The sequence below is a fragment of the Malania oleifera genome, chromosome 5 (genome assembly GCF_029873635.1).
Source record: "Malania oleifera isolate guangnan ecotype guangnan chromosome 5, ASM2987363v1, whole genome shotgun sequence".
NCBI lineage: Eukaryota > Viridiplantae > Streptophyta > Magnoliopsida > Santalales > Ximeniaceae > Malania > Malania oleifera.
Genome location: NC_080421.1, coordinates 5,557,309 through 5,583,543, shown reverse-complemented (window position 1 = coordinate 5,583,543; position 26,235 = coordinate 5,557,309). Strand labels below are relative to the sequence as shown.

The 26,235-nt window shown below is 36.0% G+C and overlaps 2 protein-coding genes across 2 annotated transcripts; both read left to right on the top strand.

The window, feature by feature from the left end:
- The first annotated feature begins 11,573 nt into the window (after positions 1-11,573).
- LOC131156732 (eukaryotic translation initiation factor 4B3) lies at positions 11,574-18,738 on the top strand. The gene is made up of 2 exons (XM_058110625.1): positions 11,574-12,811; positions 18,344-18,738. The coding sequence occupies exons 1-2, from the start codon at positions 11,640-11,642 to the stop codon at positions 18,381-18,383; spliced, it is 1,212 nt and encodes a 403-aa protein (XP_057966608.1). The 5' UTR covers positions 11,574-11,639; the 3' UTR covers positions 18,384-18,738.
- Positions 18,739-22,115: 3,377 nt separating this feature from the next.
- On the top strand, positions 22,116-25,461 carry LOC131156731 (protodermal factor 1). Its single transcript, XM_058110624.1, has 3 exons — positions 22,116-22,355; positions 23,902-24,382; positions 24,907-25,461. Exons 1-3 carry the CDS (start codon positions 22,205-22,207, stop codon positions 25,256-25,258), a joined length of 984 nt encoding a protein of 327 aa, XP_057966607.1. The 5' UTR covers positions 22,116-22,204; the 3' UTR covers positions 25,259-25,461.
- The last annotated feature ends 774 nt before the right edge of the window (positions 25,462-26,235 follow it).

The following is a 26,235-nucleotide window of genomic DNA, read 5'->3' as shown; positions in this document are numbered from 1 at the left end:
TCTTTGCTATGTTTCTTCCATAATCTTTACAACAGTAGTTGCGGTTCAATATTTTTTTCTTAAGTTAAATTGTGTTTTGAGATAGATGAAAATGGAGACAAAGTAGTAAGTAAAATTGCACACATTTTCTATTCCAACACTTGCCCATATATATGCCCAAATGGATTGAATATATATATGTATCAAAAAGGAGTAGTTAGGTGATCGAGCGATCAATTGGAACCACTTATGCAAAAGGTCTTTTTTAAAAAAAAAAAAAAATAAATTTAATAAATATTAATAATAAAGGTTGAACTAAAAAAATACTTAAAGTTATATGTGGTGTTTGATTGCGTTTAAAATACGTGGTATTTAAATACTTTTATTATAGGACAATATATGATTGTTTTTAAATATATTTTAAATTATAAATATTAATATTTTTAAATTAGTAATTTTTAATAATTATTTCAATTATTTGAAATTAAAATTTTAATAGTTTCTATTAAAATGATATAACATTATTATTTTAATTAATAATAATCTTGTTATTAATTTATATTTATCACATATTACTATCATATTAAATTATGATAAAAAATATTATAAATTAAAATTTTAATTTATTTAATGTTAATATAAATTAATAAATTGTTCTTGTTTAATCCATAATTGAATTATAATAATTAATATATATTTTTAAATATATTTTAAACAAAAATATTAATATTTCATATTTTAAATTTTAAATGATAACTATACGAATTTTTTGATTAAAATATAAATAATTTTTATTAACTATAATACTATTTATTAATTAAAAAATATTGTTATTAATATATATTTGTAACATATGATTATCACATTAATTTATGTTAAAAATAGTAGTAATAACTAAATTAAAATTAAAACATTTGCTTAAAGATAAAAACACTATGTAGATCTTTTAACATGTTAATTCTATTTGGTCATTTTAGCATTTTTTATCTAAACGAAATTCACTTGCAAACACATTTTGAGTAAATAAGTGGAACACATATTTTCAAATAAGTGGGTCTCAATCAAGTAAAAAGTATGATAAATGTGGCCTAAGGAGACTGATGTGTTATAAATCAAGTACAATGTTCTTATGGTGTTTGAGATTTTGATTTCCCACTGGGGTTTTTCAAAAAAAAATTTCAAAATAATTTAATTCTTTTATTGGGATTTTCAAAATCATACAACACAGAAACAATAACACCTCTCGATAGGGGAGATATTTATGGACAAATGTCTTAAGAAATATCATACATGTGTTTTTCATACTTTGTAAATTGTGGACCTATTCATAGTGATCTACTACTAGGACTCCAAAATAATTGTTTTTTATTGGGATTTTCAAAACCACACAACACACAAGCAATAAACACCTCTCACCTGCCCCCACGGCCATGGCACGGTGGTAAAGCATGATGGTTCACACGGAGCATTGGAGGTTTGAATCTTGACGGAGGCAAAGTCATGGTGCACTTTGTTTGCCCCTTCGGGGGTCCTGTTCACACGTCGTAAAGGGGGGTCCACAGAAGGAGAGCCGCATCCCAAACGTCCGCCCTGAGTGTGTATAAGCTGTGAACACATCTGGATTAACATTGAGTGACGCATCAGGGGGGGGAAGATAGCCACCCTAGGGATTTAGTGCCGCACCAAGGGGTCTAAAAAGGCTCGTTGGAAGTTGGAGTTTCCATATTATAAAAAATAAATAAATAAATAAACGCCTCTCACCTTCAGAGAGATATAGATAGAAAAATTGTCTTTAACAAATATTTATGCGTGTGTTTTCCATGCTTGTAACTCATTGACATTGACCTATCATAGTGAGCCATTTCATGAACTCCAAATGGTACGGTGCTACGGCACATGCATTCTATCACGTGCACGCACGCAATACACCACAATATTAGGCATAATCCAAGGACAGATGAAACAAAAAGCTACCTCAGTCTTCTTATACTTTCAATTTGCTTATATTGGACCCCTATGATTTACTACTCTTCAAGTTTTGGAAAACTTTTACAATTTCATCATCTCTTAAGTACTATGTTTAAACTCTCCAAAAACAAAAAGAAGGGTGGCTAAAGAGGCGCAATGCATTATATTTTGCAGCTTGAGCATGCTAACAATATAAAGTGACAATTTATTGGCAAACTCTGCTTGTTGTATGCATCTTAGAGATGATTCAATATAGAGCATGCTTACGTACCTAATGCATTCAAATTTTGTAATAACGTTACTAATCGAAACTAAGACGATAGGTAAATAAATCTTCTAGCATCAATTTACTTAAAGTTTATAAATTTTGAATTATCAATAATTATTTTTTCGTAATTTTAATAGTATCAAATTACCAGGTTACTGGTAAGAAAGAGTGATAGAGTGTAAGAATGGAAAAAATACAAATTTAAACTACATTTCTGTAGAAAAATTACTTTAAAAAAAATCTTTGGTTCATAATAAGAGACTATATAAATAGTATAATTTTGGGGTTCAAATTTAAACTACATTTCTGTAGAAAAATTACAATTTCTAATTTTGGTTTGAAGCTTAAAATGAGTGGAATATTAATTGCTTTGAGTGAAATTATAGTCTCTATTAATATCAAATGAAATCTATTTTAATTTTTATAATCTTAATTGGTATATCTAAGAACTTTTACTTACTAAAATTTATGCAATTATATTTGCTATCGTAATTACTAACTATAAGAATGTGGGTAAATTTCGCTACGATATACATAGAATGTTAAATAAACACACACAAGAACATTAGCGATGAAGCGACTACAAATTTCTATTATAATTTCAAATTTTAAAATGTTGTGTAGTTAGTATCAAATAATTTTAAACAATTATGTATCTTTCTGTTTGTAATCACTAGCGTTCAAATTTACTGGATGGATAGAAAATGAGAGAAACTGAGGGAGAGCAAATTCTCTTACAACCCTCGTTTTTTAATCTTTTAAAAGTAGAGAGATATGAGAGAATGGAAGAGAATTTATTGTTGACCCTATGGGTCATACCCTATTTTGATTATAACAAATACTCAGGTATTTAATGACTGCCGAGTTGATGTGCAGGTTTATCTTGGTAGTATCCTATGATGGCACTCGGAGACCCGGAGGAAAACGAAGACCCTAGATATAATTTATTTGTTGTAATTTATATTCGGGTCTGTAATATTTAAGTAGGAAAGGTCTGTAATAGTAACTAGGGCTCTAGTTTGTAATAAGCTCACACACATCACATGTATGATAATACGTAAGCTCAAACAAACCGTGAATGAAAAATGACCTTAGAAAGACCTTAGGGTTTTCCCTTCGATCGATCGAAGTTCGACCAACACCAGATTTTTTCGATGTCTTCAAATTGGACCCCAAGTGACCCTAAGACACTCACACTTGCACATATGTATGTTAGGCACTTCATTAGGATTTGTGTGTGTTAAAACGGGACCGAAATGCACACTTGGTGCACTTTCGGTCGATCGAACCAGGCAGTTCATTCTGCCCTGGTTGACCGAACCAGGCCTTGGTCAACAGTTGACCAAGGCTCTGGTCGACCGAACTAAAATAGTTCAAAAAGCCTCGGTCGATCGAAACCCTCTCTGGTCAACATTTTGACCATCTGGTCGACCGAACTAGGTAGTTCAAAAAGCCTCGATCGACCAAAACCTCCTTGGGTCAACATTTTGACTATATGGTCAATCGACCCTTTTTTGTACTCCAACTACCTGGTCGACCGAGGGTCCTCGGGAGAAATCCCAATGGTCTGGTTGACCGAACCAGCTAGTTCAAAATGGCCTGGTCGATCGAATCTCGAAAAATTGAAAAATCACCCTCTCCTGGTTGACCGAGTCCTTAGTTCAAAATTCCTCTGATCGACCGAACCATATGAGACCTGCTCGACCGGACCTCTCGGATTGCCCTAATTTTTACCGCAGTTAAATATTTTTTAAACGGGGTTAAAATGCTAAAAACATCATTAAACTTTCTTAATAATACCCAATAGGTCCCCAACGGTCATATTTTCTCCCATGCCTATATATATGAAATCATTTGTGAAAAAGAAGGATGATTAACTACTTTGATTAGGGGAGAATCCTCTAAAAACCTAAAATCCTATACTACTCATTTTTGGGCCTCATTCACTCAAGCTTACCCTCTATTGGTGTCTAAATCATTTGTAAGTGAATTGAGTGTCAGTTTGCAAAGGTTTGCTCTCCTTATTCTATTTGATAGATACGATTTTATTTGAGAGCAAAACCTAAGGATTCTTAGGAGACTTTATTGATAAGTCTATCCTAAGAAGACTTTAATAGATCTTCTAAGCTTGCACCTTCATTGCAAGATCTTGAGAAGATTGTATTTGTTTTGGTTGCAAAATATTTTCAAAATACCTTCAAATATCTAGTCTGCTTTATCTTGATAAATATTTTAAAGAGATATTTGTTTGTGTGAGAAAAATCTTTGTTGCAATATGTATTGATTTATATCTCTAGTTGAATACAAAGGTTGAACTCTTTTTGCAATCCAAGCATATACTTTATTTGATACTTACATGCTTGAAATACCCTGCTAAGTCAAATACTTGAGACTTGTCATCTTTATGTGAACTTATTGGCTGAATATCTTGTGATACAAAGATTGCTTGTTTGACACTCTCACATATGCATTATACCGATAGAAAATACTTTTGAGAGTTGAACCATCTAGACCACATTAAACTTACATATTAAATCATATTGTGGTGTCTGTTATTGCACGCATTTGGGTACATATCTGCTTTACATGAAAGCACAATCACTATACCATTTGATTATATACACATTTGTTATATTTTCAGGCCCGAGCCTGAAGAGGGAGACTAGCCTTGGACTAGTCCTGGATTAGCTTAGACCCGGTTAAGAAATCTAGGTGCGTCGTCCTGTTAAGGCTTGTAGGTTAAGGTCAGCCCCACTAATTGACCTGGTTAAGGTTGAGGTTAGCCCTGTGCTAATTGACCTGGTTGTAATAGGTGTCGCTCCACCCATTTAGGTGAGCTATTAGTGGAATCCTCGAGCTTGCGAGCTAGAGGCGGAGACGTAGGCACAGTTGGCCGAACCCTGATAACATTTCGTGTGTTTGTTTATATTTCCGCACTTTATATTTACAGCACGTGTATGTTATTATGTGGATGATGCGCTTGATTTAAACTTCCGAATATTGTATTTATCAGCGTATTTGGGACTACATAGAAAGTCCCTAGGTTTTAATATCTTGCCAACATCTAATTCAACCTAAGAGAAAAGTTTAAAATTCCAATTCACCCCCCCTTTTGTGAATACACCATTTCTAACAATCATCTTAGTTAAGAATAAAAAGTTAATTTTGTAGAATAATATCATATCATTCTTTTCTCTTTAATTATCCAAGCAATATTAGAGAAAATTAATTTCTTTTCTTTTTATTTATGTCTAGTTAATCAAATAATACGAGAGAAATGTAATGCCCCGGACTCGCCACATGGGGCCTGGAGTGTTATGCGACCAACACGCGTCTCTAATACCATTCACGCAGTGGAAATAGTTTAAACAACCTCAAACATAATACCAGAGTTCTATATTTATATATGCAAACCCATAAAATACAATTTCTTCATATTACAAAACCAGAATAAAATACATTAATCATAAATCTAAATACATATTCATTCTAATATCCAACTCACAAAACTAACCCCGCCCTGGAGCTATCTAAATTCGATCACCTGGAAGACCTGAAAAGATTAAATCATCATCGGGGTGAGACACCTCTCAGTAAGGAAGAAATAATTTACAACAGTGTGTGGCTGAAGTGTTTAATATATAATTAAAATATCCATACAATCGCATTTCACCACCAATAGCAGCCAAGATAACGCATTCGTATCACGCCATGGTCAACTTCTCTGTCATCCAATCACATGACCACATACATAATTATTTCTTATACTGATAATTCTTGAGAATAAGGAAGTCTACTCGCCCATACAAGTAGATTCTCTCTGCTCTAGTGCTAACACCATGGCACTCACCTTTCTCAGTAAGCCCTCAGGTTATGTATCTAGGTAAAGTCTCCAAGAATAAAGAAGGTCACCCGTCCATACAAGTGGCTTCCCTCTACCCTGGTATCCACAAACAATTATTAGAGTACTCGCCTTCCTTAGCAAGCCCTTAGGTGGAGTAATCTACTTTACCATAAATACTTAATTAATTAAAGTCACACACAACCAATAATGATCATTTCACAGAACTCCACACATATATGCATACCACAATCAATCTACACAGTCTTCAATCATACTCATACAGGGTCTATACCATGCAGAATACAACGTCCACACAGGACTCTCATCCATATAGAAAATACATGTCCACACAGGACTGGTCCACACAAGACTATCATACATACAACCAAATAGGTTTCACGGTCCACATAAGACAAACCAACACACAGATTACATCACAAACCACCCTGTTCATGGTAAATAGGTAAATAAACTCCTCATACCACTGCCAATGTTTACCCCCAATATAAATGCCCATATAACGACCTACTCATACCACTGCCAACGTTATATGACGATTATACCGGGTACGATATAATGACCTCTTCATACCACTGCTAACGTTATATCGCAATTTACATGAATCACAACACAAATCAATAACAAATCTGACCATTCAAACACATCCACATAATTACTACAGTATACACAATCCAATAGTATTTTCAACCAACCAGAATTCGCAACTCAACAATATTCGCAATCACAATGATTTATCATTCCACAGTACTCACAACCATTTAATTAGCAAAGTTGGTTTCATGCCACACGATTTTTTTCAATATAATATATAATCAAAACCATATTTTCATTTCCTGCACCATTCAGTATAATTTACCTAAATATATAAAATTTTATACCCAAAAATTATCCAGTTAAAAATTAGTAAAAATATGTTATAAAGTATTTCCCCTTACCTACTCCTCGGGATTTGACTTAAAATCAACAAAACGAGACCCTGTATTCCAAATTTTCAACTTACTCAAATCTTAGAAAAATACCCATTTAATACTTACCAGACTCCAAATAACAATATTCGTTAAGAAAATTTCAAAATAACTCACTTACCCTGATTTTGGGATGTTTCCCAAACCTCTCAAATCAAAATTCTGCTCTGCTTATGTTGTAGAGAATCTTTCCAAGAGTCTCATGGTAGCTTCTGATTGTCGAATCGGGCTAAATTCGAGCCGAATTCGAAGAGAGAAGGCAGAGGGGCCGTTTTTAGAGAGAGAAATTGAAGAAAAATGAAATTCTCTGTTGAAATTCTGATTTTTGCCTATTTATAGGCAACATGCCATGTGGCCTCATCGACGAGACATTTGGACTCGTCGATGAGCCTAAGAACACTGCTTGTGGACGAAACCGGGAGCTCGTCGACGAAATTCAGAAACATGAAAAACCTCTCTCGATAAACCCTCATCGACGAGACATGCAAACTCGGTGACGAGGCTCAGAAGATTGCTCGTCAATAAGAAAATCCAGTTCATTAACGAGTGCCTGCTTGTCACCCTTTTAAAATTTCTTTCCCCTTTCTTCTTTTCCCCTTTTCCTTTTTATTATCTTTCTTATTATTTATTTTAAATAGTTAAAATTTTTAGGGTCTTTACAAGAAATCACTTTTTTTTCCTTTTTATTTACTTTTTTCCTTATTGAAAGAAACAATTATAATTTATTTTATTCTTTCTCTGAGTTAGCAATTACCCAAACAAACTGTGTAATAACTATAAGTCTTTAATTGTAATTGTAGGGACCCTAATTCGAAAAATGAATAAAGAAAAGAGAAGGGAAATTAAAAAGGATAAAACAGTAGAGCTTGTCGATGAGGCTCCTTTTCTCGTCAATGAAGTTTCTTTTGTGGCTCGGTGATGAGACGCAGGGACCCGTCGACGAGAAGATACCAAGGGATTTTCGGGAATTCTGAAATCTCAGACTCGTCGACGAGGTCAATCTCTTGGCGATGAACGCCCTTCTTCGGCTCGTCGACGAGAACTTCAACTCGTTGACGAGGCTGGCTGAGTCAACCTAGTTATAAATATAATATTCATTGCTTCCTTGCTAAGTTATCTCAATTCTCTCTCTCTCTCTCTCTATAGAACACCAACCAACCCCCCCTCTCTCTCTCTCTCTCTCTAAGATTTCGTGCCGTTTGTTGTTGGAATCAACAATCTGACGTCACTACGTGGATTAGGAGAAGAATTTCTACAGTTACAGCTGATTAGATTTTCGATCTGAGGATTTTCCCTAAAATCGAGGTAAAGATCTGATTTTATTTTTGGTTCAGTAGATATGTAGTAGTTGGGATTATAGTGAAGCATTATTTTTTGATTTTTAGGTTTCGAGGATCCTGTGTCGTTGTTTTGGATCGATTCGTTCGTGTTTCGATTTTTGAGATTAAGGTAAGGGGATTTGCTTACATTAGTATTTTTAGAAAACAAAACCACAAGATGTATAGCTTATGTTTATATGTACTCGTTGACTGCTTATTTGCAAAGTTTTACTGGGTATAAATGCAGATTCTTACAGTTTTCACGATTTTACGATTTTGGAAAAAATGAGATTTTTGGCATATGATCTCCAAATTTCTTAAAATTACTCTATTTGCATTAAAACTAAAGTAGGAGATGCTTGAAACTCTTAAATTGCAGCAGAAATGATATTTTACGAACTCGTTTATATGAAATGTATATTTGATCAAATAAGTGTGACGTATGATATGAATTGAATCTATACTGATTTGAAATGTATGTATATGAACTATGGGGACTAAGTTCCAGGTGGTTATCAGAAAATTCAGAAAACAGGTGCCGATTAGATACCGTGCCAAGTATGAGAAAAGGGTAAAACCGAGAGGTGTCGAGCCGATTTTTACCGCAGTATGAATGAATGAGATTGTAAAAATACTGGAATTGCACAAGTTATTATGTTTTAATGTAAATTATATATATGATATTGTGACTGCAGCTTGTTACACAGAGCATAAGAAGCTCAATAGTATATGAAGCCTTAAAAAGCTTATATTATGTATGCTTAGTACAGTTGCCAAAACAGAGGTACAGTGCAACCACACGCAGTTATTTTTTAGTGTGGGTACCTAGTAGTTGGCTTGACAAGAAGGGTCATGGTCAAAAGGGATCAGGGTGGTGATGGCCAAGTTGGGCTGCAGTATGTTATGATGCTTGACAATGCCTGCATGAACAAGATTCGATCAGTGCTTTCTTATAGCACAACCCTTGCCACGGGGAGTTACTGGCATAGTTATGATATTTTCAAGTTAGGGTGTTCTAAATATGCATATACATGACTTAAAAGCTTTAATGAGTAAAGTCACAGGTTTGAGTACCGGGCGGAGGGATTGTATAGTGTATGGGCCTGTATCCTACCCTAATCTCGGGAACTCTCACTTGTAATGATGCTGAGTTATCTAATATCAGGAATTTATATATGTATTTATATATATATATATATATATATATATTTATATATATATTATAGTATTGAGAATATGCAACTGTTTTCAAATAAGAATATAACTGTACAGTCACACACTGATGTAATATCTTCTTCCTTACTGAGAAGTGTTTCCCCTCGAATATATAACCTTTGTTTCAGGTCCTGCAGGACATTAATTTTAGTTAATAGTGGACCTTTGGAGTGAAGTATTGTTGTCAATTACGTAAGTGTTTTGTTTATGGAATGGATTTTAGTTCGTAGTGACTTTTGGGAATGTAATATAGTTTATGTTTTACGTACCTGTGAATGTATGTAAGGGATAGTTAGATACTCTGGTATGTCTATTAAAATTCATATGAATGTTTATGTTTTTCGCACTGTATGAGAATACTAATCATTATTAAATACCCGAATGTCCCTGTTTAGGGCGGGTAGTTATGTATATTATCAGGATTTGTACAGGTTATGTATGTATAGTAGCACTCTAGGCCGTATAAGGGTCAGGTCGTTATAGTAATAATTATAATTTCTTTTATTCATGATCTTAGTTAGTAATTACCCAAACAAATGTGTAATAATTATAAGTTTTAATTGTGCTAGTTAAAAATATAAGGGTTAAAATAGATTTCAGTTAATTGTATATCTAGTAACTTATCATTTTACTCGACGGCTCACAAAGTGAAAAGTTTAAAATCAACAAAACAAAATTGAAGAATGATATTGACCTAATTAGGATTACAATTAATACTTATACTAAAATAAATTTCAATTAATACTTTATCATTTCACACAAAATTACACAAGTACTAGGCAGCAACAAAACTGATACCCTCGTTCTTTTCCTAGTCTTCTCTTTTATTAATATCCTCTCTAGAGAGTTTGGAGTTGTTTAAAATTCCACAGTCCATCAATTGTAAACCCCTCAAAAAATTTAATAAGATTAAGTCTATCTCATAAAAGACAACTCAAAAGTTATTCTTGTTTTACAATCTTGATTAGACTAGGGCAAAATATGTTAATGTCTATTTGGCACCTTTATTAAAAAAAAAACTCTTATACCACTTATCACTTTAAATTAATTTTTATTTATTTATAAAAAGTGTGTGGAACAAACTTTGCTTTGAGATTTGATTATTTTTGCCATTGATTGTGATTTTCAATAATTTTTTTTAGTTCATCATTTATCGTCAATACTTATTAGTTTAGTACTTTTGAGGGGGAGGGGAGTATTTTAAAGCTTAAAGATTTTCCTTTTTGTCCCGAGTCTAGATTATTGAACACACTATCTTTGTCTATGATTGATTTAAATATGGTATTTATAAATGCCAAACCAAACATGGGATGTGATATTTAGTAACCAACCCAGTTCAATCCAATAACGTTAAAATTCTAATTACTAAAATAAACACATCAAAATAGGCTAAACCTTTCTCTAAAATGAGTAAGTTTATCTTCAAGAAAAAAACTTATCCATCGATCATCTATAGTGAGGTATTTGTGTGTTCATTGAGTTTCTTTTTGGTCCATATGACACACATTCAAGTGCAATCATTTTTATGTTTCATTTGAAAAAATTATTGTACTAACTTATCTAAACATATCACGTTTTTGATAACACGTTTGAAATGGTAATTCATTTGCCTAAAATGTGATATAGTTGCACGATTCAAATAATTTCTTATCTATCAGAATTGTAATGAAAACGGGTATTACAATATTGTAGCTCAACAATGAAAATAACTTGGTGTTACAAATTTGTTTTTTTATTTTATTTTTATGAGACTTTCCTAATTATAGCCGTTAATTATGGTTAATGGGCTCAGTTGTTTCTTCCCGTAAAAAGTCTCATACGGTAAAAGTAAAACAATCCTTCATCTTCAACAAACATAGTTGCTTCTAATCCACAAAGCCCCATCTCCACCGTCCATTCCATCTGCTCAGAAAATCTCCCGCTTCCTTCAATCTTGACCGTCCGATTCCCCCCCACTCTCTGGCCTATATATACCACCCCCCATTCGCTGCCAACGGACGCAATTGCGATACAGAGAGAGAGAGAAGGCTTCAGAGAGAGAAAGGTTTGGAGAGAGAAACATGGCGGCAACTTTGTCTCCGTGGGCGAAGCCAGGCGCGTGGGCTCTGGACTCCGAGGAGCACGAGGCCGAGCTTCAGAAGGAGGAGAGAGGGACAGGAAGCTCTGGCACTCCTGCCACTGACTTCCCGTCTCTTGCGGCGGCGGCCGCCACCAAAACGTCGAAGAAGAAGAAGGGCCAGACGCTCTCGCTCGCGGAGTTCAGCACTGGGGTCTCCGTCGCCCCCGGCTCGGCCCGATCGGCCCAGCCTAGTCCCGGTGTGGGGCTCACCCCCGATGAGATGCTATCCCTGCCGACTGGACCGCGCCAGAGAACCGCGGAGGAGCTGGACCGGTCCCGGCTCGGCGGGGGGTTTCGGTCGTATGGTTCGAACGGTTACGATAGCGGTCGGAGCAGGTACTCCAACGGGGACGATTCGCCTAATTCAAGGTGGGGGCCTAGGGTTTCTGACGAGACGAGGAGACAAGGGGGGTTCGGCAGGGATGCGAACAAAGATTTGATGCCGTCACGCGCGGACGAGATTGATGATTGGGGCGCGGCGAAGAAATCGTCGGTGGGTAACGGGTTTGAGAGGAGGGAGAGAGGGGGATTCTTCGATTCACACTCTAGGGCTGATGATTCCGATAATTGGGCATCGAACAAGAATTTTGTGGCCTCCGAGGGACGGAGATTTGGTGCATCTTTTGATAGAGACAGGAGAGGAGGAGGGTTTGAGTCGCTTTCGAAGGAATCTGATTCTGATTTTTGGGGGAAGAAGAAGGAAGAGGGAATTGGAAGTGCGGATTCTGAGTTTTGGGGGAAGAAGAAGGAAGAGGGAATTGGAAATGCGGGTGGGGGTGGGAGACCGAGGTTGAATTTGCAGCCACGGACGCTGCCGGTGAGCAGTGTCCAACAGCCAGGTTCAGGACCGGTTGCAAATTCAAAGAGTTCAGGTTCCAACCCGTTCGGAGAGGCAAGGCCTCGGGAAGATGTTTTGGCGGAGAAAGGTCAGGATTGGAAGAAGATTGATGAGCAGCTGGAGTCGGTAAAGATCAAGGAGACGGGCTTGGGATCGGATGGACCAGGGCTTGGGAAGAATAGTTTTGGGGGTGTGAATGGAAGGACCAGCTTGCCAGAGGACCGGACCGTGAGGAGCTGGAGGAAAACAGATGGGGTGGATGGTCCTCCTTCCAGGTAGTTAATTAGCAGCATTTTAAGTTTTTGAAGTTAATGTTTGCCTCTCATTGTGAATATAGTTAATGATATGCTTGAGGAAGCATTTATTTATTGGATATTGGTTTAACTTGATTGCTGCTTTGGTTTAATTGTGTGCCGTTGATTTGTTACTCCTTTTACAATATTTTTGTTGCTGATTTGTGAATTGGTATGTATATTTACTCAAGGGATAGAATGAACTTGCACATTCTATTTTAAATAAAATGGACCTCAGTTGATTATTTGAAACCAGTTTATGAGGAAGCAGGGCTGAGGCTTGTTTGGCATAGATTGTTTGCATTGTGGAGGGCCATAAATACTTTGAGCTGATGAAAGAAGTTTCAATCTTGGAGGGTTGCTTTATGTGGTACTAGAAAGAGCTCTGCTGGTTCGTTTGGTTCAACGCCTCTCTATCATTAATTGGGTTGGTGTGGGTCACTTGTCAGGCATGTTTCTTTTTAGATAGCAAAAGAATACATGTCAGGCCTGTTTCAAGACAGTTTTTGCTCAATGCCTCCTTTTCATTACCTAGATTGGTGTATATCACATGCCAGGCCTGTTTCAAGGCAGTTTTGGTTCAGTGCCTCATTTTCTTTAGTTTCCCTTCCAACTCTCTCTTCCTTTCTCTTGTGCATGACACACAAAAGCTGTGGCTGGCGGTTGAGAGAAGGCAGGGAAAGAAAATGAGTAATTGTAGTTAGGAGTTTCTATTTTTAAGATTTTGATTGTTTGATATGTGCAGAAGCATGAGCCTCCACATAATTGAATCCAACTCAACAGTATGATTTGGTATATGTCAGTGATGATGTTTTTTTTTCCCCCCCTCTTTGCATTTATTTTTGGGGGGGGCCGGGGGAATGTAAATTTTCATTTGGCCCATTTGCCATAATTTCCAGTGCAACCCACAGCAGGTTGGCCCATTGGAACCCCTGTTCTCAACTACGCTCACTCAAGCGAGGGGGAAAAAATAAATCTCATTTCAGACATGCTTACGAGACCAATTTTTTCTATGCTAGAAATATTTGCACCATTCCTGAAAGTGGACAGGTTCAATGATTGTTTTTGTTGATAGATCCATATATTGCATATCTAGCACCTTCATTATCCTTGTTTTACTGTTTGTTACCTTTGTTACCTTTATGTCTGCACATGCATCATAACTGACATTTCTTTAAGGAAATATTGACAATGATGTGCAAACATCATGATGAAAGTCCAGAAGTCAAAATGTGGAGAACTAAGTAAGCCAATGCATTTAGTTGCAAGTGTATGTGGATGAATGAGTATGATGGATTTAATGCCTGAATGTAATCAACTTCAGATCATAGCACAAGTGTACGTGACATCGATTTTAGGATTTGAATTAGAAATTTATGTGTCAGCAAGCTGTTATATTTTATGAGTTAAGTAGTAGTTAGGAAACATGGGTCAATATCCTTACCACACGGAACTATCTTTAAAGGTGTACTTCTTGTGTGTGGAAAATAAATCACAAGCAGATTTTAGGAACATTATTATGTAATATGAAATCAAATTTTAGTTTTATTCAAGATAAATTTTGAACTTTCAGGATTAAAATCCAATGGTCTTGCACAAGGCAGTTTTTGTTTTCATAAGAATAGAAGATTGAAAACAAAAAGAAAGGATGGTTTGCAAAATGAATAGGGTGCACATGGATAGAATAGCTTCAAGAATATAATAGCTTACGACAAAATGTGTTGAAAAGAAAATTGACCATGCAAAATTTGGTGATGTTCTCACAATCATGGATGAATTGTACCAATTTTCATCATGAAAATGTCTTTTCTTATGCGTATTTTATGTTGGTTCAAATAACATCAGTGTTGCGTTAGTCTTAGAATAGCATTTTTTTCTTTTTGATAAATTATTATTTCTTTATAAAATGGCTATTACATATTCTATTCATTCCTCGAACCAAATATAATATTGGTGTTTGCCATTTATGTATTTTGCCTTTATCTTCTTGTTTCTCTCTAGTTGCCCCCTTCTATTGCATTTTAAGTGTAGTTCTTCTAAAAGAAATTTGTCGAAGGAAAATCTGTTTTTCTAATGGGCACTAAAATAATGGGGAGTTGGAAAATCCTGGTTACATAATTTTTTTTGGTTGTCCTCATATTTATTAATTTCTTTTTATCTGTTCACACACATTTATCTGTGAACCTTAATATGGACAAACAATTTATAATTAAAAAAAGTCCAATTTACAGAGAAGAGAAAAGAAGAAAAAACTAAAAGCAGGAAAAGTCCAAGGACAAACAAAAAATTGTAAAAAAAAATTTCTGGCAAAAAAGAAAAAAATGAGGAAAAAAAATAGGAGAACGAAAAAATTATGGGAACTTGTTCAATTTATCAATGACAAGAAAGAGCTAAGACAGATTAGACAAAAAAACATTTTTATGGCAAAAATATTGTGAGAAAATTATAAGAAAAAAATTTCCTTTCCAATCCTCTGCTGCTAATTCTCAAAATGACCCATATCCATATTTACAACCAATGGTGATGCTCCATATTTTGAGTACCTCAAATCTCCTATGCTAAATTGATTTGTTGTTGCAAACCAGTGTAACCACCTAAACAGCCCAAATTGGAATTCCGAATCCCATGTTGCAGGCCTGAAAATCAAGACAAGGTCTGACCAACCCAACTGTTGGATCTGAACTACTAACAAATTCTGACAATGTCATAGGAAGAATTTCAATTACCAGATGTGAAATGCCTTGTGCCCGCAACTGCTGACTTCTCCTCCTTCAATCGCCAATATGGCTTCTTGCTCTTGTTTATGCTGAGCATCATCAGTGAAGAAGGAAAGCAAGAGGATATGAATCTCATTAAATGCAGAGAGGGTGAGAGATGAATCATCTGGGGGCTACTTCTATCAAAAAAAGTTGTTAAGTGTTGCTCTGACTGAATCACTGAATGAATATATTGAGAATGTCCAATAGTCATAAAAAGGACTAAGAGGCTGCTGTGAGGCGTTAGCAAAAAAGCACCTCACGTTCACTTACTTTTGGAATCTTTAAAGCTCAACCTCTTGATGAAGGTTATTAAGATCAAACAAAATCCCCCTAGCTGACCCATTCATCATTCACCCACTGCAGTTGAGCACTATTGCTTCTTTTTTCTCTCTCCACACAATACAAGCCTGAAAGATTTAAGCTTCACTGCACAACCATTAGACATTTAAGGGTGTACAATCTATGACTCGTCTCTCACCTCATCTTTAACCACACCACAGTCACACAAAGACAAACTGACCCTGCCATCAATAAAACCTCTTCACCACAGCTAATTCATTGCAAATGCATGATCCTTAGTCACACAGCATTGTCAAGTCAGTAAGGGAGATAGAGAGGGAGACCACATCTCCCACCCTTCATAAAGACTACAGACCCATATATGTAGTAGCTTCAAACCCTGTTTCTCCTTCTCCTCTCTTTGTCTTCATATTTCCACTGAATGTCAACATTTTGGAGTGTTGATGTACATCATTACAAGTGAGCAAAGAAAAACAACTGAAATTGAAAGAGAGAGGCTAGAAGAGGAGGGGGGTTGGGGGAGTCATGGGATAGTTAAAAGACTAGGTTCATCCATGTATCGTAGTTTTATCATTTATGGCTGTTAAGGAATTAATGAAAGGCATTTCTATCCTAAAAAACAAAAAGGAATTTTTATCTATGTAGATGTCTTGAGTTGGTGTTTGACTATGTAGGTGTAGATCTCGAATATGTTATTCGAGAATCCCTGGTGCTATTGTTCTTCAAAAAATGGATACTATGTTGATTGGATGATCTTACTATTCTTGAAACTAGCCTTGGGCACACACTATGTGTGCGCTCCACAACCCTAATAGAAGGGAAATGGAGGAGTTAGAAATAATGGGAGTTGTGAGTTGTTTTTTAAAGAATTGTAAGTTTATTATTTAGTCATTTGTAGATAATTTTATTTTTTAAAAAATAAACTTATAAAAAGGGCATTTGGAACATCGAGGGAAAAAGATGCAGGTTGAAAACTGCATCCTCTTCCATTAATTAATAGTATAGATGATGAAAATGGCTTATATGTTAGTTTTGGGATTTTATTTTCTAAAGAGTGATGTCTTCATTTAGCTCATGTTTTGTAACTCCCTGATTATACCATTAAAAAGGCATCCCTTAATGGTATAGAATAGTTTGCCGCATTACACTCACAATGATAGTGGTCTAATTATTGGAATGCATCTCCAATATTATTCTTAGTCTTTTATTATATTATTATTATGGCAAAAGATACTGACCTTCATGAAATTTGGCATAAGGCACAGACCTCTTGATTCAAAAATCTAATTGACCTCTCTTGAGATTTTTAAAATTCGACAGACTTCTTACCCCTTCCTTGAGCTTTTTTTTTTTTTTGTGCAAATATTGTGGGGGAGGGAGGGAGAGGGATCTTGAAACCTGAAGGGAAGTCCATGTCTGTTTTCGGTACCTTAAGAAAGTTCTGTGGGATTTTTGAAACTTCAAAGGAGGTTTGCATCTTTTTACATCTTTTTACCAAGCCTCAATGGAGGTCAAGGTCTTTTGCACTGATTATTATTATTACGTTTTTTATTGTTGTTATTGTTATTGAAGTAAAGAGTTTAGTAAAGGTGAAATTTTATTTCTGCAATTATGTCAACAGTTTTCAACTAAAGCAAAAAAAATAAGCACCGATTGCACATTGAGTGCAACCAAGTTAATACTTTTTTTCTTAGCAAGTTGCATAATTCAACAATTTTGAATTTTTAGGCTGGAGCGACTCTGATAAATTCAATTGGTGCAGAATGTTTAATGATCTGTATTTTGGCTTTTGGATATGCTTATGGACAATAATGAATAGGCTGTTTTGGTCTTCCAGAGTTGGTGTCTAATCAGTGACTTGTCCACACCTGGCTCCATTTTCCGTCAAATGGAAAGTATAGGTTATAAGGCTATTTATATCTTTCAAGTTGGTGCTGATATGTTCTCTGGACATTGTTCATTGTCAGTGTCCATTTATTAGCCGTAAGTGACGTTTAAAGCTCAATAGCAAGATAGGAACTGGAGTTACTAGTATAGAGCCATCTGAGACTTGTAATTGTGAGCTGTATGAACTGCAATCAGCCCTTCTGGTGACTTGTATGATTTGTTTTTCACCCAGTGCTAGAATAATTGCAGTTTGCAGGAAGCTGTGCGCGTGAAGCTTTGCAGAGAGATCTCTTTAACATGGATTAATGGGATATGCTGTAATTTATTGTTGCTAGTGGTTTCATACTACTCTGGACTCCGAGTTTACCGGTTGTAATAAATCAGTGCACAGGGATAGTTCTGGATGAGCATAATTTTGAATTCCTGTCTTTGTTCGTTCCCATAATGTACAGCATGGATTCACTGCATAATCTGTAGCACTACAAGAACTATCTCTTTCTTGTTACACACTGTTTCTTGAATTTGGATACCAAGCTGATTGCTATTATTATTTTGTCTTTGACTGTAGTGCTGAGGAAATTGAAAATCAAACTGTTGAAGAGAACTGAATACGGAGATCTGCATATGCAATGCTGAAGGTCAACAGGAGAAGGGAGTCAAATTATTGGAAATCAGTTTTGGATTGATGAGACTATTTGGTTTCTCTGTTTTTGTGCTGTGTTTTCCTCGTACTGTTTTATCACCATTGAACAGCTTGCAAACAATTTTGGTAGTTAAAGTAGTTTTCACTATTCAGGCCTTAATGGCTTTCTTTGTAGCAGATTCCAGAGCTTTGTTATTTACATTGTTCTGTCTACATGTGATTTGGTAACTTTATCCTCTACTATTGAGCGTGTGAGAACTGTGTGGATTTGGGATGTTATAAATTTATGACCAAATAAGAGATTTTACCATTTTGTTCCATTTGTTATGAGCTTTCTGAAGGCAGTTTTTGATGCGTTGGCTTTTGTTTTAACCATCCAGCTGGGGATTAGGGTTTGTCCACACATAATGGTTCGGTAATTCTCTGCACAGAGGTACGGTGGCGTTCAATTTGAAACTAAGCCCAGTTGTGATCCATCATTGCCAATAGATAATCACAGAAAACATGGATTTTATCACTCAAGGTTCCCCATTACTACCACCACACATTGTTGAAATTTGCCCAACCCCAGCTGGGATGCTTCCAACCAGCAGGCAGTGGGGATGTATGCAGCATTCATAACTCCATAAATGCTTGATTTGATTGCAACAATAAATGGTACATCAAAAAGAACCAAAGGACAGTATGCGAGTATGGCACTGCCTCTAAAACCTTCATGAACATGTATTATGCGGTGATGTCGTGGTTGGTGTAAAGAAAGCAGAGGCCCATTCTTCAGATCCCCAATATCTCTTCCTTCATGAATGCTTCTTATCAGGTTTGACAGCCAATTCACTCCATGCACCGCCCTCAGCTTGATGCTTTCAGAAAATAAGTGGAGCTGTGCTTTGAAGAGGGTAGGTGAGGGTGAGGCTAACTCACACCCCTCTTCACATTCTCTCTGCATGTTTGTTTCTAGAGAGAGAGAGAGAGAGAGTCATAATTTCAGAGCTGAAAATCTCGTCTTTTTTCTTCTATCATGAATTCTCATTAAATGGGTATGTCTTATGTATGAATCTCCGTTCACATGTTATCCTTTTATTTTCTAGGTGGAAATATTTACACGGTAGAGAGAGAGAGAGAAGGAAATATTTACACTTCGTGGCATGAGATCCTCATGATCTTAAACTATTCTCAAGTTTAGGTATGGGCAGCTGTTGTTCCGTGGCAAAAAACAAATTGGGAATTTGATGATTTTACGATTGGAACTTATGAGCAAACCCCACAGAATATAGTCGTGGGGATTAAAATTTTAAATTTTTAGGGTTTAGTCTTTTTTTCTAATTAATTTAATTTTTCTTATAAGGTCTCAATAAAATAAAAACATATCAAGCCTCGAGTCTCACTTAGTAGAGTTGGCTTAAAAAGTTATTTTGTTATCTTAGAATATGTCTAATTAAGCAATTACAACTCTGTGTTTAGCATTTTTCTTGAAGTATTGACCATTTAATTAACAACATATCAAGCTTCAAATCTGATTAGTTGGAGTCAACTTAAAAAATTATTTTGTTGTCATCTTAAAATATGTTTAATTAAGCAATTGCAACTCTTGCGATTGTGTTTAGCATTTCTTTCAAAGTATTGACCATTTGATTAATCACTTTCATAGAGTATAAGAAAGTTTTTGATACATTAGCTTCTTTAATCAAACTGTCATACATAGACTGCAACTTTTTACATTTTTCATTCTTTTTTTAAACTTATCACCTTCTTTGCATTGCTGCAATGGGGCTAAAGGCTTTTAACAATTATGTACAATCAATGAACAGGCACAAGGCCACAAATGGGTAGGCAGTTTAACAAGTGCTAAGGCATTAGTTAGCTTTAGTAGAAAAGATATGGAGTTCTCAATAGTAAAAAAAAAAAAAATCATCCTAATCAAAATCCTCCTAAAATGTCAAGGAGTAACGTTCATGCAGTAACAAGACAAATGTAACCGTACTCGTCCTTATCTAAGGAGATACTGAAGTGTCCAACCCAGTGGTAAAGTCCAATGACTCAACATCCTTTAAACCAAGTAAGGTCATCACTAATAAACTTGGACTTGAAGGGTAAGGGAAATAACTCACCTTCCACCAGTATTGAGGATAACTCTCATCCCTCGACACTCTCGGAGTCTTATTTGACTATACCCAATTGTATAGTTGATGGCTAATAAAGACATGCACCCAAACTTTTGGGCCGAGAGTACCTGCGTAATCTCATTCCCAAGTAGATCATTTGCAAAGCTCCTAATCTTGCACGAAAGCTTAGGACACCCCTGAAGGATGTCAAGAGCCCGTCCCTGAGCACTCTTCAAGCAGCGCAATTAGTGCCCATTAAGATATCGGGGGGAGGTAGGAAGTTCATCTGGTGTTCCCCCCAAAATCATGTCTCTGAAGTATTCTCGGTTATATTCAAGTAACTACCAAGGATCTAATGATCATACACCTTAAATTTGAAAACACCACCATCAGAATTATTTGAACCAACTACAACGTCACTGTGACATACTGAAACCATCCCCATGACAATCACACAGTCACATCTAGGTTAACTGATCTTATCTCCAAGTTAAAATCATACACTAAAACCATGTGTTAGGACCGTAGAACTCAAGGCCCTAACACCAAACATTAATTTTTTTTTTTTAAATTACTAAAAAAGGGCGGTACCTTCTTTCTTTATTAGAAAACCCCTTACTTATGATAGAGAAAAACCATGGTTACAGCAAAACAAGCTACAAACAGAAAGAAACGAAACGAAACAAAACGAATCGAAGACAAAACAACACATTAGACTCTTAAATTAGGAATACCAATCTTGTCAAGTTGTATCATGCCTATAACTAGACGAGGTAAAGAATCAAATTCCAAATATCTCATAGTGGTGCCTTCCTCTCCCCGACGTGCCAAGAAGTCCTCTGTTTTGTTTCCTTCTCTGAATTGGTGAGTATTGGTGAAATTAATCATGGAAAGAGCCTCAAGCGACTCTTCCCAAATTTCACTAGGAGGCATTCTATTGGTTAGACCTTTAAAATTTCCGAATTTTTAAATTCTTAGTTATCTATCATTGTATACTAGATCCTCCAATAAACAAAAAAGAAAAAAACCAAGAACTTCTACATTTAGGATCCATTTGGATTAAAGATTTTACTTGGGAAGAGTAAAGGAAAGGAAAATAAGAAGGAAACTCATTTTTTCTTATATTTTCCTTCTTTATGAAATACGATAAAAAATGAAAGTTTGTTTTAATATAATTAAAAATTTAGTTTTTTCTTTTCTTCACATAATCACAATCAAACATTAAAATATGGATTCCTTAATATTTTCTTTTCCTTTCACTATTATTTTCTAGTTCCAAAGGCGCTGAAGCTTAGTTTAGCATTCTTGTCTACACCTCATAATGGGCAAACCTTCATTTTCTCTCTCATGGAATTTAAGTCACAACTCATCCTAGAATAACCTTTCTGCCAGAAATTACTGACGGCATACGCATTTTCTGGCTTGTTCAACATCCCTAGCCTTCACTGTAGTCTGTAAATGAAGTACGTACTTTTTCAGCTCATTCACTCCCCCTGTTTTATTTTAAGCTCCACTCCTCATAATGAAGGCAGTTGAGAGTTGAAAATTTGAAATGCATTGCCGCTTTATAATGATCTCCACAACTGCCTGTTTGCCAATGCTCATTCACTGATTCACATTCTGATCACACCAACCCTCTCCTTAGCTTTCATTTTTCTCATTGGCTTTTCTCCCCTGCAGCTTCATGGATTCCCAGCACAAGTTCCTCCTTGCAGCTTTTCTCATTCTTGCTTCAGCCATTGGTGGAGCTCAAGCATATGCCATGGTTAGTGGCACTGTGTTCTGCGACCAGTGCAAGGATGGTCAGATATCCCTCTTTGATTATCCCCTCAATGGTAAGATCCATACCCACTAATAGTCACATCCTTTATTTATTTATTTTGTTTTTGGGTATTAGTTTCTGATCATTGACAATCTTATACTAAACAATTTCAATTAGTTTGGTTGTGGGTGATCTCCAAATTTCTGCAAGTTTCCAATCTTCTTAATTTACAAATTATATATTGAGCCTTCCAATGTACAATTTAGGCATTTTTGCACATTTTACAAGAGGATGAACAAGTGGTATCCCCAGCTTAAGGTCATAAGCAAGGAAACACCGACACTACTGGAAGCTTGAAGTCTCCCCGAGGCGTATCTAACACGTTAGGAAATTAATGAATTATTTCTTGCAGAAAAATGCTACATTTTGTCGCCCTTTTAAATTTGTTAATAGAACTCCCAAAAAAATTAAGGAGAAACCCAAAGACTAATCCTATATTCGGGAGAGGTCTTGAATTTAAATTTGTGTGAATCTCAAGAAGGTGTAATAGAAAATTGTATAAAATTTTGTCTTTATCTAATCAAATTCAAATCTAAGACTTAAAATTCATGCTCCCAAATATAGTATGAGTTTTTGATGTGATTGGAATTTAGAGCCCTAGTGCCATTGCGCCAGCCCTGTAGAGCACCATTGAACCTTTTAGTCCTTGATCTCCTCCCTTCTTTCTCTAAAGCCATTGTGGGCTCTATATCCTCTTCTATTTTTGTTTGGTTGAACCAATATTCTCTAATATGAATGTAATTGATTACTCCACAATTGTAGTTTGTAAAAAGTACAATTGATGGTGATACATGAATGATGCTTATATTTTATTTTATTTTATTTTCTTTTGAAAAAAAGGGCGGCACCTCCTATCTTTATTAGAAAACTTCTTACTTTCATTTTAAATTAAAATTACCTCAATATTTATCATTTAAAAAAGAAAAACATGTCTATATATATATATATATATATATATATATACACATATATTATTAATCAACTAAACTATTCCTTGCGTGTCGTATCTTCATTTTTTCATAATTATTGTATTGTTTGCAGTGTTGGTATTGGAGCTCCCTAGATCATAAGTTAAAGGAGACACATAAACACCCAACTTAACGCTTAGTACACCTACATTTTTTTATTTTTATTTGTTGTTGTTGCATCATGGAATGAGAATTAAATTGTGAGTGAAAGATGCACAAATCGTATGCCCTATCATTCCCTCTTCACATTTCATTCCCATTTCTATTCTCATCTCATTATGCAATCTAATCAATGCAACCTTTAGGATGTGGTCTTAAGCAATCTCAAAAATGACATACTAACTGTCTCCTTGGTATATGTTTTTAATGTACCCTTTAGTATTTGAACGCTTTCCTTGCATTTGGGAATTTAGAAAGATTTGTGCGAATTTGGATAAAACGCAATACAAAATTGTATTAAATTTTATCCAAATTCATATAAATTTAAATTTAAAGTCTGAAATGCATGCTTTCAAACACTACTTTTAGAACTTCATTTTTCCCGGTGCTTGAATTTCCTTACATGTCATTATAACAGCCAGCTTTCTGCAGGAGCAAAAGTCATGGTGGCTTGTGCAGACAGCAATGGGCAAGTCACAATGTGGAGAGAAGAGACCACAAATTGGTTTGGATGCTACTCCATGAAGTTTGATGGTACCCCAGACTTGAGCAGCTGCTATGCCCAGGTTTCAGGCAGCGGCCAAGGATCGAAAGGCTGCGGTGCAGCTCCTGGTCCTGCCCAAAATCTCAGACTAACATTTAGTATGTTTGATATGGAGATTTACACGGTGGATTCTTTGCTTTCTCAGCCTGCTCAGCCCATGTCCTTCTGTCCAGGGTCAAGTAGCCCTGCGCCAGGACCAGTGACCCCTACGAGGCCTCCAACCCCTTATGTACCTGCACCAGTGACGACTCCGCCGTCCACGAATCCTCCAGTCTTTAGGTTACCACCAATGCCTCATCTGCCACCGTTGCCTCGATTGCCTCCAATGCCACCCGTACCCTTCTTGGAAGCTTCAGCTTGTCCATTCGAGTAAGTTCATCATTGAGGGGTGTGTTTAGGATATGACTTGCAGAAGTGAGTTTACTCATGTGTCTTGGCTCAAGTAAATTACCTTTTTCTTGTTTGATTTATTAATAAAATGCGAGTAACTTGAGTTTCAAGTCATATAAATCATTTCCATAAGTCATCCCTCTTTTTGAGGAGAATTCAATTTGGAGTATTGCATGCACCAAAGGTGTGAAAGCTGCATTTTAAGCAGGCATCACATGAACTTTTGGTAGTTGCATCACAGAATGTGCCTTCTTAACAGTTCTTTACATCTATGTTTGATGAAAAACAGAACAAATCAAGTCAAAAGCTGAGTTTTGGCCCTTCAGATCTTAAGGATGAGACAAGCAGACTTGAATTTACCTCTTGTTGAGCTTCTTCCTTTTTGGTTTTGTTTTTGTAAATGTTTCAGAAATTCATCAGAATCTAGACATCCATGGCCAATTCATCTTCTACATCTTCTGTAAGCTAAACCCAAATGGTTCTTTTTGTTGTGCTTTTTGCAGTAAATGGACAATGACCCAGTACAAATGTTACTGGAAGGTGTTGAGCCCTGGCAGCAAAGTAGCTCTAGTTTTCGGACCTGTCGTGGCAAGGAGATACGGGACGGACATTACCCTCTGGAAGGGCCTGCAAGGGAAGGGAGACCCTTATAGGACTCTCCTCAGGGAAGGGACAACAGCACTTCTCAACTCCTACAACAGTCTTCAATTCCCATACCACACACTTGGAGTGGTCCAACACATGAACTGGGCCTTGATGGGATCTCCTAAGGATGTACTCCTTACAGCTCTGAGGTTTAAGAGGGCTAATTCTGGATCCAGCAACGTTACCTGCAAATTCACCCCTTGCAAGTGATCTTGCTCCATTAAAATCCATATAGGGTGCAATTATATAATTCTATACTTCAATCTAACATAGAATGTACTTGGTTTCTATTGCTATATGCCATCATTAGTATCTGCTTTTCCATATTATTATTGGTGAATGGTAATTGGGTCTTCAAGGATTTTTCTATTTATGTAAATTGGAAGGGTAATGGTTTTGCAAGTTTTGAACTTTGATAAGCTGTCATTTTAAATGATTGAATGATTTAAATTGCAATTGTTTTATGTGCCAGCCGCAGCCCGGTAACCAGAGGGGCGACTGACCATATGCAACCAAGGCTCTGAATCTCAATTTGCATGTAAAGTCAATAAAATTAACACACATATACTGTGATGCCCTGTTTTGTTTTTTGTTATTGTTTTTGTTTTTTTAATTATTATTATTATTATTATTATTATTATTATTATTATTATCTTTGATACTGTAATATAATTGACAAAGTTCACCTAGACCCAAGGTGGGGTATCAAGGATACACCTGTCCATATTCATATTTTATATAGGCAGCGGAAAATATAACCCAATTAAACTTTAAGCACAATACCAGGTACTACTGTCACCCAAAAATATACATACTGACCCCCGAAAATCATCAAATCCTTAGAGTCTATACAAATATATACCTGTTGAGCTTTTGTGGAGCCTAGTTGCGTTTAATTTGGATGATGACTCGATTTTTTTTTATTGAGAGATTTCTATCCTAAGGCTTAGTCCATGGAGCAAAGGATTGGGCTTTTGGGCCCGTTTTGTAGCCCATTCGAAACCCTGTGCGCAACATATAAAATGATTGTTTTTGGATGATTAGACCAAGTGATCACACTTCGAGAGAGAGCGAGAGAGAGAGTATTGTATCGTCGCACTCTCTGTATTTTTCTTCCTGATAATAGTGAAATCTCTGCAACTCCGTGGACGTAGACAAAATTGTCGAACCACGTAAATACTATCTTG

Bases quoted from the DNA above. Each gene is read 5' to 3' on its own strand.
- LOC131156732 (XM_058110625.1), top strand. From the start codon at position 11,640: ATGGCGGCAACTTTGTCTCCGTGGGCGAAGCCAGGCGCGTGGGCTCTG. The intron at 12,812-18,343 runs GTAGTTAATTAG...CTTTGACTGTAG, and splicing joins GTGGATGGTCCTCCTTCCAG to TGCTGAGGAAATTGAAAATC.
- LOC131156731 (XM_058110624.1), top strand. From the start codon at position 22,205: ATGGATTCCCAGCACAAGTTCCTCCTTGCAGCTTTTCTCATTCTTGCT. The intron at 22,356-23,901 runs GTAAGATCCATA...AGCTTTCTGCAG, and splicing joins CTTTGATTATCCCCTCAATG to GAGCAAAAGTCATGGTGGCT. The intron at 24,383-24,906 runs GTAAGTTCATCA...TGCTTTTTGCAG, and splicing joins GCTTCAGCTTGTCCATTCGA to TAAATGGACAATGACCCAGT.